The sequence below is a fragment of the Pseudochaenichthys georgianus genome, chromosome 23 (genome assembly GCF_902827115.2).
Source record: "Pseudochaenichthys georgianus chromosome 23, fPseGeo1.2, whole genome shotgun sequence".
NCBI lineage: Eukaryota > Metazoa > Chordata > Actinopteri > Perciformes > Channichthyidae > Pseudochaenichthys > Pseudochaenichthys georgianus.
Window position 1 is genome coordinate 2,682,511 of NC_047525.1, and position 14,349 is coordinate 2,696,859.

The 14,349-nt window shown below is 44.6% G+C and overlaps 2 protein-coding genes across 2 annotated transcripts in view; one reads left to right on the top strand and one right to left on the bottom strand.

Annotated features, from left to right (window-relative positions):
- Positions 1-3,590, top strand: part of map2k4b (mitogen-activated protein kinase kinase 4b) — a 19,395-nt gene extending 15,805 nt beyond the window's left edge. Inside the window, exons 9-12 of the mRNA XM_034112318.2 lie at positions 444-521; positions 604-752; positions 917-962; positions 2,231-3,590. Coding sequence (XP_033968209.1) covers positions 444-521; positions 604-752; positions 917-962; positions 2,231-2,344 — 387 coding nt within the window. The 3' untranslated portion in view covers positions 2,345-3,590. The remainder of the gene's footprint in view (positions 1-443; positions 522-603; positions 753-916; positions 963-2,230) is intronic.
- myocd (myocardin) overlaps positions 3,581-14,349 on the bottom strand; it is a 35,451-nt gene continuing 24,682 nt past the window's right edge. The window contains 5 exon segments of the mRNA XM_034112317.1: positions 3,581-6,221; positions 6,343-6,400; positions 7,309-7,389; positions 7,391-7,438; positions 7,729-7,860. Of these exon segments, the coding sequence (XP_033968208.1) occupies positions 5,611-6,221; positions 6,343-6,400; positions 7,309-7,389; positions 7,391-7,438; positions 7,729-7,860 (930 nt within the window). The 3' untranslated portion in view covers positions 3,581-5,610.

Sequence of the window (14,349 nt, forward strand, 5' to 3'; positions counted from 1 at the left end):
AGCATCCTCGCTCCTCGATCCTCGAAGTGCATTGAGAGAAATGAGATGTCCTTCAACATGGCCGCTGACATCTAACTCCGGGTCACGACCGGAGGACCGAGGAGGCACACATTAGATACATGGGAGAGGCTCGTGATTTTTGGTTTTCTGTGTGTGTGTGTGTGTGTGTGTGTGTGTGTGTGTGTGTGTGTGTGTGTGTGTGTGTGTGTGTGTGTGTGTGTGTGTGTGTGTGTGTGTGTGTGTGTGTGTGTGTGTGTGTGTGTGTGTGTGTGTGTGTGTGTGTGTGTGTGTGTGTGTGTGTGTGTGTGTGTGTGTGTGTGTGTGTGTGTGTGTGTGTGTGTGTGTGTGTGTGTGTGTGTGTGTGTGTGTGTGTGTGTGTGTGTGTGTGTGTGTGTGTGTGTGTGTGTGTGTGTGTGTGTGTGTGTGTGTGTGTGTGTGTGCAGCCGGAGAGGATCGACCCCAGCGCGTCGCGGCAGGGCTACGACGTGCGCTCCGACGTGTGGAGCCTGGGCATCACGCTGGTAAGGCAGCAGCCGCTCCCTCGTGCCTCTGTGACGCACAGCGCGTTGAAACAGAAGTGCTGCAGTGTGTGTTTGCTTTCAGTACGAGCTGGCCACCGGAAGGTTCCCCTACCCCAAGTGGAACAGTGTGTTCGACCAGCTGACGCAGGTGGTGAAAGGGGAGCCCCCCCAGCTCAGCAGCTCAGAGGACAGGCAGTTCTCCCCCCGCTTCATCAGCTTCGTGAACCTCAGGTGAGCGGGCAGTGCGAGGCTCGGCCCGTCTGCTGGAGGGAGGGGGGAGGGAGGGGGGAGGGAGGGAGGGAGGGGCAGCACTGAACTGCTGACGGGCGCATCCTTTGTGGCCGCTGTGTGCAGCCTTTAGACCGCGTGTGGCTGACTGTGCTCTCTCTCTGCAGCCTCACAAAGGACGAGTCCAAGCGGCCCAAGTACAAGGAGCTTCTGGTGAGATCTTTACGTTCAATTCATCATGTGTGAGTTCCATGAGCTCATGCTATGGAGCACTGCATCCTCTGATGTACTCACTGCTAAAGCCGCTTCAGAGCCAGAGCCTTCAGGAAGTGAGTCCATTCTAAAAGAACTTCTTATGGAGATGTGTCTCCCAGTGGGTCTCGCCTCATTATGCATGTTTATATGAGCGGTCAAATCCCATATATGCTCATATCTTTTCTCTTTCTTCCCCACGCCCCAAAATACATGAATAAATAAAGCAGTTTTAGGAAAAGTAATGAAGTTTGAGCAGTGCTGGTTTTATATGAACATGGTTGAAAGCGCAGAGTGTAAGACCTGCAGCGCCTCATGTCAGAGTACACAGGTCTCACTGCGTTGAGGACAACTTGTTAAAGACATCAGTTCAATGCAGCTAATGGCGTCTCAGTGTTATGGCATCATGTTAACTTGGTTTGCCATGAAGTTAGTGATGGATTGTAAACATTTGAGATGTAGCAGTTAAAGGTGGGGTCGGTAAGTCTGAGAGACCGGCTGGAGATACACGTGTTGTTGTATTCCATGGAATGCTCTTAACGTCCGATAGCAATGAGTATCTGAAGTGCTTTGACAACACATCACCAGTGGAAGCCGTGGCGCTGTAACAAGCACGACCAATCATCTGAGCCGGCTACAGTAACTGGATGGCCTACCTGCCTGTCAGCCTTCCATCTGGGCACACACTGATCTCTGCCCTCATTGGTCATGTGCTGTGTGTTGGGGGAGGGGCTCTGTGAGGAAGTGGCAGATTTGTTCCGGTTGTGTTTTTTCAGATTCCAGCCCCCGAGCCGGTTCCTCACAGTGACCGACCCGCCTCTAAGTGCTTCTCAGTTACACTGTTGTTGTTCTAGTAACTCCAGCGCTGTGCTGGGCATGTCTTCCCTAACCTAAGTGTGTGCGCTGATCAGGAGGTACATGGCTGCGTTTCTTTCCGAAGGTGGTACAGTATTGAAAAAGTTTAAGAACCGCTGCTCGATACCATACAGTTTGTATTTCTCAGTGTGTCAGTAGCTAAATCACATTTGGCTTAGAAACTAATGAAAGCAGGTCATACGAATATGTATACTAATATTGCCAAATGATACGTAAGCTTCCTTTTTAGAATGTGTGTGTGTACCAGAAGTATGTGGAACGATGCTTCATATTGTGCTTGCTAGCAGTTTAAGGCGAGCAGCGGGTTATCTCAGGAACACCAGCTCCGCCTGAAGCTCTCTGTCTGTCCCCAGAAACACCCCTTCATCCTGATGTACGAAGAGCGCTGTGTGGACGTGGCCGGCTACGTGTGTCGCATCCTGGATCAGTGTCCCCCCTCCCCCCTCGCCCCCATGTGTGTGGACTGATGGAGGGACCACCGGAGCCCTCAGCTGTTCAGAGGAACTGAGTCTCACCGCCCGAAGCTCAAACGTCTTCACTCGTCTGCAGCTGGACATGAGACCTTTGTATGAAGGGAAGCCGGAATAAAGCGCGCGTGAATGGACAACACATCTGTCTGTGAGACAACATGTGCGTGGATCAGAGCTCAGCTGGAACCCTCTACCAGGTGATCATTACACCTTCTGTGCTTAGTTATTAACAGAGCTGCAGCTTCTGTCCTTCAGTGCGAGAGGTCGTCCCATCCTCTGTCTCGTGCTCAGCGAAGAAACACATCTTCTTTCTTGTCTGCTGATTAAAAATGAATTCTGGTTAGGAAGACTGCAGTCAGTGAAGGACCCTCAGACCCAACCCTGTGTTTCCAGAGATGGTGGGGGTTTCCCGCTCAGAGGACCCGAGGCTCGGTGCTTCAGCGCTCCACTGTTCCCTCCTCGTGGACACTGATGCAGATAGAGCATTTCAAAGTGCTGATCTGAGGCTCATTCCTGCACACACGGAACCAAAGGGTGCACAGTGAACCTCATGCACACTGATCCCAGATCACACCCTGCTGCTAAACCACTTCATGCCCACAGCAGAGAGGCATGTGACTGCACTGACCACTGTGTCCCATAGCAACGCAGGAAGCTTCACGTGAAGACACTCAAATGATTAACAATGCTACTTTTGCTTTATTCCCCCACTGTACGCTTTATTACTTTACATGACTTAAAGGGCCCTGCGGCGTTGTCGTGTGTATGTTCATGACGTTGGGAGTGCTGCAGGAGGAAGAATGGCCTGAGACGTCCTGATCGTCAATACTTGTTCTGAAGTGAGCTTCAAAGGAAGCGCCCTGATGTCCTCTTCCAAAGCCACAGCAGCAGGATGACTCCATGTGTGTCCGGCTGGCTGACTCAGACATACAGGTGTCGGCCATGCCGTGCTGGAGACGGCCTGCTCTCGGGTGGGTCTGGAGCTCAGTGTCCTCTCTTTGAAACACTGAGTATTTAGTCTTTAAGCAGGAAAAGAGAGACGCCCCCATGTGCAGCTGGGGAACATCTGTCTCCTCTCAAGGACACATCTCCAGGAAGAACATTCATCCACCTCCAGGACACTGGTTATACATTGCAATTACTAGAATGTTCACATTACATTAGAATATGTAGGTCATTGAATATAATATTGTGTCTGTATCAAGGGTTACAAATAAAGTTCCATGGAAAGTATTGAAAAATATTGGAAACCTTTATTGTGTGCTTCTTGTGAATTAGACACAAATAAAAAGATGCCTTGTGAAAAGTGTATTGCTCTTTCTGAAGTATACAGGAATGCTGGCAAATACCGTTTGTCTTCCTTTTACAAAAGTAAAGCAAGTCAGTGGCCAAGCAACAAGGACGCTTCTGTCCTGGTGAGGGGAACACATGACATGAAAAAGACAGCAGATATTTTCACAACCGGAGACAGGAAGTAGAGAATATTTGCTTTTCTCAAATATTTAAGATGGCCACTCAGAGCCTACGTGTGACACAGAGCCCATTAGCAGGTGCAGCAGGACAAGGACCAGAGCACACGAGGCCCATGTGAACAGACGTGGTACATGTGTTGTTCAATGCGCTTTCAGCACGCTTGGCATTCTGGGAAGTACATGTGTCTGCTCTTCTGGAGCTGGATGAGATGTCTTTAAGTTGTACATGAAGCAAAGACAATTCAACAGAACTCAATAGCATACAGGTGCTGTGTGATGTAACTACTGTGTGGCAATGTGCAGTATTCACAGTACAGATCTAAATATATTACATGTTTACTATTCACAAGGGCTAATGGTGGACATGTCCACTTCATAGGACTCCTTTAAGAAAGCATGGCTTTGGAAGTGGATCCTACACTTTGCATAACATTGAATTACTAAGAAATGTCCGTGGGCAGAATGTCATCACTGGAACATCCCCATCACATCAAAAAGAACCATCTCCAAAGGAATGTCAGTATAAATACAGGATAACGTATAAATATCAAAACAAATAAACAACTGGCCTGGGAATAGAAAGGGTGACATTTGTGAGGATAAATACAGATTACATGTTTTTCATTTTCGTCTGAAAAACTGGTGTTGACTTTAGTTGGAGCATATGGTTAACGTCTGTCACAGCTTTCATCCAATAGCCAATTCATATTACTTAGAAAGGGGAAACTTGGATACAATTCTTAGAAACAGTTGTTGCAAACACGGCACAGTTTGTCGATGAATATCGATAAGACCCAAGGTTTTTCAAAGACATTCATTTCTCTCCACATTCTGTGAATAAATACAGCTAATAGTGAGAAAGCTTATTCAAATAAGATTGTTCAGAGGAATGGCGAGCGCCTCGACCCACGTGTTGGAAGCTCGAGTAACCGCACTAATGTGTTCGGCTGGAGGTGGGCCGTGAAATCATGTCGTCATATTTACATCATTGGATGGACTCGTTACAGAATACATGGTGTCCCTCCCACTTGTCAGTACGGATAGTTATATATTTACATCATCCATCTAATTCCCCTTGTAATTGTTTTCATTTATTTTCCAGTAATACAAACAGACATAAATGATAAAATAATCAATGTTCTTCAAGATGTGTCTTCAAGTCTAGGTGGCGTAATACTGATATTGCATAGTGTTGGGATAAAGCACAGACTTACTGCCATGTGGCGCATCGTCGTCCGGGCACATGTGTGACCATCTTACCTTGGGAATGGGAACCGATAGGTCAGAGACAATTCTACAGTTCAGCGTCTCTTAATGTGGATGAAAAGAGTCCTTCATATCACAGCCCATTGTTAGAGAAGCCCCCGTGGCCCCTGCTGAAGCTGAGTCAATGGTTCTGTCCCCTGCTGAAGCTGGGGAGAGTCAATGGTTCTGTCCCCTGCTGAAGCTGAGTCAATGGTTCTGTCCCCTGCTGAAGCTGAGTCAATGGTTCTGTCCCCTGCTGAAGCTGGGGAGAGTCAATGGTTCTGTCCCCTGCTGAAGCTGGGGAGAGTCAATGGTTCTGTCCCCTGCTGAAGCTGGGGAGAGTCAATGGTTCTGGCCCCTGCTGAAGCTGGGGAGAGTCAATGGTTCTGGCCCCTGCTGAAGCTGGGGAGAGTCAATGGTTCTGTCCCCTGCTGAAGCTGAGTCAATGGTTCTGGCCCCTGCTGAAGCTGAGTCAATGGTTCTGGCCCCTGCTGAAGCTGGTGAGAGTCCATGGCTCTTTGGTGAGGCAGCATCAGGGGCTCTCCTTCACCAGTGCTCCAGGTGAAGGTCCATGGCAGAGTTCAGGTTCATGTCTGTGACATCCAGGAACTCTGTGTTGAAGATGTTGGGGCCATTGGGCGGAGCCATACTGAAGGCGGTGGCAGAGCTGGGGGGGGTCAGGTCCAGCCACTCCATGGCCTCCCACGGTGTCTCGCTGAAAGTCATGCTGACCATCCCCTGCACCTCGGAGGTAACCTTGGTGCTGATGGGCGACAGAGGCGTGTCTATCAGATCTCTGTTGGTCACATGTTTGTCCTGGGGGGAGTGGTGAGGAAGGCGGTGGGGGTTGTGGGGGCTGCTGTACCCATTGCCTTCTCTGTTTGGTTCATCGTCCTGCCCTCCGTCCTCCGCAGACATTTTAAGAAGGGCCACCTCCCCACCTCGGACTATGGGACTCCCCAGCAGATTCTCCAAGTGGCTCTCGGCGATGTGATTGGCCGAGTGGTCGTAAGGGAGCTGGTTTGGGGGCAGTTGTTCGTAGTGTCTGTGGAACCGTGGGATGAGGAGGCCGGGACACCCTGGGGACACAGTAATGTGAGGGACAACTTTGGTTACAGAGGCCCTCTCCCTCTCTTCTCTGGCGTTAGCTGGCATCTCTATCAGAGAAAGAGGAGAGGGGGGAGGGTCACAGCAGGTACTGGGCTCCCATACCAATGTGAGGTCACGCCCACTGCATGGCAGGGCTAGCTATGCTAACAGTGCTGTGTTCCAGCTTACCTCCGCTCTCTATGAGCACGTCCAACAGTTCGTCCATCTGCTGACTTCTGGTCAGTTGCTGTAACAGAAGGAAAGTGCTGTTGGTTTTAGCAAAAAACTATATTTTAACAATTGAAAATGTAATGCAGTTACATTGAAGCCTTTTACATGAAACATGTAAGCTTTTTAAGCGTTCTGCGAGGACTTACAGAGAAGAGTTCTGGTAATACAAACAGACCAGTTTTTGGTTGTGGTAAAACTTAAGGCAGTGCTTCTCAAAGTGTGGTCCGCGGACCACTGGTGGTCCGTGAGCGCCCCCTAGTGGTCCGTGAGTATATTGGTAACATTTCACATTTGAAATAAATAAATAAATTTAAGTTTTCCGCACTCTCGCGGGAATATCTCCGCAATGAAGCGAGCTTAAGTTTCACTTTCGAGTGCATGATATAGCCCAGATAAACACCTTCATCACACATGTGGCCACTTGTTTGTACCATTTTCAGGCGATTTGTAAAAAACGATGTGTTTTTGGATATTTGTGGAGTTAGGTGGTCCGCGAGTGTTTTTTATGGGTTAAGTGGTCCTTGGTATGAACAAGTTTGAGAAACACTGACTTAAGGCAAACACATTTTTCAATGACAGGTCAAACTAAACTTGCTGGTGGACAACGTCTTTGCAAGAGAAAGTGTTTCTAAATGACCTACCTGCTGACATATCAGCTGAGCCTCCACATGTAGCTCTAACTCAAATAGTAACAGTTAGTTCATCTTCAACACTGTGCACATCAGCTATTGGCTTCAGTCACTTGGTGATTGGAGTGTTTGAACAAAGCAAATGGATGAATGAAAAAAGGTGCAATACAGGTGATGGACTGAAACAGAAAAAAGAGGTGATGGGTGGAAAGGGGGAATCAGAGCAACGCTGATAGGTCAGATAGAATCTCTGGCCAGCCATTATCCACCGCATGTAGCATGCGTTTCAGTTTACCTGCTTCACTGCATCCTCATAGCATGGGGGCTGTCTTAAGTCTGATGCATCTGAATCTGAGCTACTGAAGGCGGGGGGGGCAGACCTGGCACTTTGGGCCAACGTGCCGAGGAGAGGGCAATACTGACATCTATATGAGACATAGGTGAAAATGACGTTAGAATAGGGAAACTTAGCAAACGTGAGTGTATTGCCCATTTAAAAAAAATAAGTCAAATTTAATAATTAGAAATCAGGCCCTCAGGATCAAATACTTGTGTCACATTAAATATGTTGTTTTGATAACATGGTTGGCGTTGTCTTGTTGTAAAGGAAAAGTCCCCATCATGTGAGGGAACAGAGAGCGTGACAGAACTGTAGAGACACGTCACAATGAGAGAGAGGAAACGTCAGCTGATTCTGTTCGTGCTCAGCGTTTACCTTGGGCTGCAGGGTGTGGGGCTCCGGGCGGGCCGGATCACAGGAAGGGGGGGGGTGGAAGACTCCCTGAAGGGCTTGCTGCTCAGAGGGATACGGAAACCCCCCTGCCTGGACACCACTCTTCTGCTGCATCTGTGGGAAGGAGCAGGTACATGGAACCATGCAAAAACCATACATACAAAATGATACCCATACATATGAGGAGATGAAAATACAAAAGAGATATATATATGTGAAGGCAACATCAGAGATATAGTAGACATTCGGCTTGTTTTCCACAGAACGATTAGTGATGATGACCGGCATCATCTGGTCAACATGTTCATTTATCAATGTTGTTGACAGTTCTGCTGTTTCAGTGGCGTGTCAGACCTGACCTTTACCTCACCCACCTCTATTAAAGGGGACCTATCATGCAAAATGCACCTTTGTACGTCTTTTATACATGACTATGTGTCCCCGGTGTGTCAGGGAACTCACCAAGTGTCAGAAAACACAACCCTCTCTTTTCCTCCGAACCCAAATCTCGGGGGTGCAACGGATCTGAGACAGACTGATCCAGATTGGAAATACCTCTGACGTCAGAAACAAGGAGCTCCGCCTATATGGGCAACTCTCCACCTATCAGGGGAATGAGAGGTTGCGTGGTATGGTAACAGCACAGTAACATGACGCTCGTGCCACGCCCCCTCCTTTGCAGGGGGCGTGGTCAGCAGGGGGGCGGGGTCAGCTGCAGCGCATGCAAAGACAGGGTGGAGGAGAGCAAAGAGAGCGAAATGAGGCATGGCTAAAATGCATGATCTGTTTGGTATTTTGAAAAAGAAAAGGTATAAATATACCTTATATAGATAGGTATGGACCTACAATATATTAATGAAATATAGCATGATAGGTCCACTTTAAGCTTACCATTGATAACAAGATGCTACATTGGCTATGAATGGAAAGGATATATCTTTGCATCATGTCTTTTCAGACGTGTGAAACTAGATTCTGAACTGTTGACCTATGCGCACTACGCATTCTAAATGGGGCAATAAAAGCGTAAAAGTTCCAGCCACAATTCTGAGAAGGCACTTGTGGTTGTTGACGCCTTGAGAGCGGTTACAGCGGGTATGAAGACAAGGAGGCACAGGATGCAGGCGGCCTACGCACAGAGACGTAGAGACAAGCTGCCCTTAGTGTCTCTGTTAATAAATGAAGTCTCTCTTAATAAATTAAAGTATAAAGTTTGCATATTTGAAATTAAATGTTTAAAGAAAAAACTTGATTCTAAACATGACATTGACAATGTGTTCTGCTTTCATGAAAAATGTTCATATCCCCTCTTGTTAAAATTACATATTAATAAGTCTTTATTTAATTTTAACTTTACATTTTGAATGGTCCATTCAGTAAAAGTTGAACATATGTGACCTCCGTCTCGCGCGAAGATAGAAAAGGGGAAACCACCTGACGCAGAGAGGGAGGAGGCAAGAGACTATACATGAAAGATGATGTGTGAAGAGAAGGGGGGGCTGCTTGAAGGCTTGAGGCTTGAAGGCACGTTTTTTCCCCCGACCCAACTCCTGGTCTCCCTCGTGGTCTCTGAAGGTGTCTGCTTGGTCTGATCATTTGGATTGAAATAGTTTAAGGGGAATAGAAACCCTGCTAAGGTTAAACTATAGTTTCACATTGGTCACTGTGGGTGATGTGGTTTTGATTGATGTTGAAATATGACATGCTCTGCTGATGTGGTGATGTCACTGCTGTGACATTAATGTTTGACATTACTTTTGCATTGTTTTGATTGGTATAGCTGGGGATGAACATTGGGGGTTAGGGAGTGTGGGTTCTGAAGCTGCCCTAATTACCAAGGGGTCTCCCAACGACACGGGGTTTCTCCTCCAGGGGCAGTTTAGATACTAGGGACACGACGGGCAGCGTGGTGTTCGAGGCCACGCTGTAAGTGCCCCCCTAAGCAGATTACGGTGATCTTGCGAGTACATTCTGGGGGGTTTAGTCCTAAACAGATTGGACGGGTCAATATAGTATATGCAGATGAGACACACAAACACCCAGACATGCACTTTCTACGCTGCTATGGACAGTCTTGCACTAATGTACACTTTTCACAGATTTTGAAGTGATTGTTACTTTGTATATATTGATTGTTGTGATTTATGTTTGTCTTTAATGTGTGCATATGTATGAATGTGTCTGTTGATTATGTATGTGTATATATATATATATATATATACATATTCTTATATTTTCTATTATTCCTCAGGATTGTGGGAAACGGTATTTCGATCTCTCTGTCTGTACACATACAATGCAAAATAAACTCTTACCTTGATCAAATATCATATTAGAATAGCAACATGTCTATTTCCTACATTCAGAACAGTATTATGCAGAGGTGGTACCCAGATATTGTACTTAAGTAAAAGTATGAGTACAAGAGTGAAGGAATACTCTGTTACAAGTAAAGGTCCTGCATTCAAAATGTTATTTAAGTAAAAGTACAACAAGTAAAAGTAGTCGTTGTGCAGATTGGTCCATTTCAGAATAATATATATGATATGTTTTATAATGATTGATCATGAAAGTGTTCTCAAAGCTGGTGAAGGTGCAGCTAGTCTGAAGTACTTTGTAGACTGCAGGGTAGCTGGTGGATTTACTCCAGGTGGAACTAAAGTCTGATTCAACACTTTCACATCATTCATCCACATCTGTGAAGTAACTAAAGGGATTAAATACATGTAGTGGAGGAAAAGTACACCATGTACCTCTGAACTGTAGAGGAGTAGAACCATGTACCTCTGAACTATGGAGTAGAAGTACACCATGTACCTCTGAACTGTAGTGGAGTAGAAGTACACCATGTACCTCTGAACTATGGAGTAGAAGTACACCATGTACCTCTGAACTGTAGTGGAGGAAAAGTACACCATGGCATGTACCTCTGAACTGTAGTGGGTACATGTATCTCAAAACGTACTTGAGTAAATATACTTATGCCCCGGCCACACGAGGACGAAAACGGTCGTTTGCGTTACTGTTTAGTGTCATATAGACCGTTCGGCCACACGAGGACGACCGAATACGGCACTAAACGACTGAGGAAACGATAACGGGTCCCAAGGTGGATAGAACGGCATACCATGGGCCGGGAAGGGGGGTGCTGAGTGCGCTGCAGCACCCCCTAGCGGCAGGCAGGGGGTGCAGAGCTCCCCTGTCTGAATTATTATTTGACGGTTATTGCTGCTCCCGCTGTACATAATCTGTGTAATATGTAGCCAATAAATTCCACATTGTTGGTAAAATAATATTTTTGGCCTGCCCCGAATGTTTTTTGAGGACAATTCTACTTCAATAATATAATACATTGACCGTGTTTTACATGCACCTCATCATGACACTCGAGAGGACGGCAGGGCTGTAATTTCCCGTGTTCAGTGAATGCAACAGAGGCAAGACACCAGACCAATCAGAGAGTTGCATGGAAATAAAAGTGTGCTTTTGTCATTCAAACCCTGTGTGTGTGTGTGTGTGTGTGTGTGTGTGTGTGTGTGTGTGTGTGTGTGTGTGTGTGTGTGTGTGTGTGTGTGTGTGTGTGTGTGTGTGTGTGTGTGTGTGTGTGTGTGTGTGTGTGTGTGTGTGTGTGTGTGTGTGTGTGTGTGTGTGTGTGTGTGTGGTGTGTGTGTGTGTGTGTGTGTGGCAGGGTGTCTGGGTCATGGAGTGTAAGTAAGAAGGTTTATATATATAGGATTACATTACACACACACACACACACACACACACACACACACACGCGCACACCAACACGTCACGTTCTCACTCCCATCCCGTCACATATTGAAGGACGGTCAGGGCCCCTCCCCGTCGCTATATTACCTACAGGGTACCCCTTGCCCGTCAGGCTTCTACGGGCAGGGCGTCCCATAGACCTTTATAGACCACGTGATCAACAACGATGGCTGACCTTCGTGTTATTCTCAGTGGAAAATGCCTATTCTAAGGTTCATTTGGCCATTAAAATGCGTTTTGATGTCATTTTATGCGAGTAATGAGTTTTTATTTCTGATTATTTGTGCAGTACATGTACATGATGTTTAGTTTGCTAGTTATGACGAAGATTACTTCATGAATGTGTACACATTCATGGTTGCTAAGGTGGTTGCTATGGACGCTGCAACAGCTCCCTGCCTACGTGATCAACAACGATGGCCAAACTTCGTGTTATTCTCGGTGGAAAATGCCTATTTTAAGGTTCATTTGGCCATTAAAATCCGTTTTGATGTCATTTTATGCAAGTAATGAGTTTTTATTTCTGATTATTTGTCCAGTACATGTACATGATGTTTAGTTTGCTAGTTATGACGAAGATTACTTCATGAATGCTAACGTTTTTTTGGTGGAAATGTGTTTTTTCACAGCAAAGTCACCCTCTGTACTTGGACTTATTGGGAGAATCTAACGGCAAGAACATCCCAAATATTCATTTAGGTCTTTATTTTAGACCTTTAGTGTTGCCGTCTGTGAGGAAAATACATGGGGCTCAGAGCCTCGTATTTTTAAAATCTTTTTTTCCTTCTAATTTGTTATTCTTTTCAAAATAACACACTGTTATTTACTCACCAATAACACACAATTATCCTTGCTTTTATTTATTGGTTTAATTCCATAATCTCGGGCTTTTTTGGTGTTCGTCAGGAACTGAATTTCAAAATAAAAATAACCGGAAACAGACGTAGGCCTATAAGGGACATTTCGAGCATCATTGCGATTGTCAACATTTTTGAGTTTAGGATGGCCAAAGACACTACACTACCCATAATCCCCAGCTATCGTTTAGGACTACAGTCCCCGTGATTACTCTTCAAGGTCTGGGATTGGATGTTGGAGTGGCAGTGCGCCAAGGTTACGCAGCGTCAAACAGCTGTTTGAAATGGAACGAAACCACGCCAGACTATCCAAAACTGGAATCGAACGCCCCCCAGAACTACACACTACACTATTGTGTTTCGCAAAATGTTCTATGGGACGTCTCTACTGAACGTTTTCGTTTTTCCCACAATTAGAAGTTGCCAGTATTAAACACATTGGTGTTATCAAATGTAAAACATATAATTAATAAATGGGTGAAAATCGCTTGTGTCCATAATGCGCAGCATTAATATATACCCACATGACAGCTCATTGCTACTTTGTAATTCTACTCCACTACAATTCAGAGGTTAACCTGGTATTTTTACTCCACTACATTTATTTGAGTTACTTTGCAGATTCTGATTAATGATGTGAGATATAAACAGCCCTTAAATCAGACTTTAGTTACACCTGAGTAAAATGAGATATTTGATAGTTGGTGCTTGAGAAGACTAAACATGTATCTGCAATTGACATTAATGGAAACGAGTAATAAAGTATATTAATTACTCGTTATTCTCTACTAATAGTTAATTAAAGACTATATATTATGGCTATTTTGCACATCCCTTTCAAGATTTCAAGATTTTCTAAGGTTTATTGACATATCATATACACAACTACGGTGTAGTTATGCAATGAATGAAAAACTTGGGTCACAGGTTCCTCAACAGTGCATTACAAGACATCTATCAATATGTGTGTACCTCCACCGTTATATTCTGCACATTACTTATTCTATCTACATACATAAGAGTATAATCCATAAGTATAATATCAGTTAAAATAAGTGCTTCAACATAGTTAACATTGCAGGAAAGCAAGACCTTAATCTGTTATTTAATGTTTAAATAAAGGTAAGTTCGTTTTTCTGTTTTGCACCTCCTATTAATATCTTTGTACATCCTGCACTAAACTGTTTTATTGAAGAGATCACTTATAGTATCTTCTTGATTTTTTATAATCTATATTTCTATCACAGACCTTCTAATTTCCCCCTATGAAAGTATATGTACTCTTAATATTTTTTTAATCAAATATAACACGTAAAAACTAAAATTCAATAACGTGCTTTAACCACTAGGCTGTGCACACAAGGTACACACAGACACTTGTATGTACAACATCTGAAGATGTGTAGTTTTATTCATGCTTTCACATAATTTTACAGCATATTGCTATACTATTTCAGACTCAGTATTTACATTCTTACATTCAAAATTCAATCCAATTCAAATCAGTAATATCTTTAAAAACTACAAGTCCTTTTCTATCAGCTGTGCACCGTTATGGTGTAAATATAACCTATCTGTGAATTAGATCAAATGTAAAAGTCAGCCGAATTAGTGTTGATACTGCAAGGAGACGTATTGTATGAAGAAAAATTGAAGATGTTTTTTAATTGTTGATATATTTATGATCCACGTCAAGTATTCAGTTTCGGCGGCATTTCTTCAGTTTTTCCAAAGGTCTTCTCATCAGGGCTCTCTAAATAAAGAACTACGACAAATCTGTAATATTTAATGCAGCCGAACCGTGTATTACAATGCCGTTATGTGATGACTTTCAAAGAGAAAAGCAAGAGCACTCGGAATTAAGTATTATTTTATTATTTTAAAATGTTTTCCGGATTTCATATAATATAAACACCAAATCCCAGCATGCATTGCGGCTAAAACATCCAATCAGCGTAGCTGAGAATCTTGG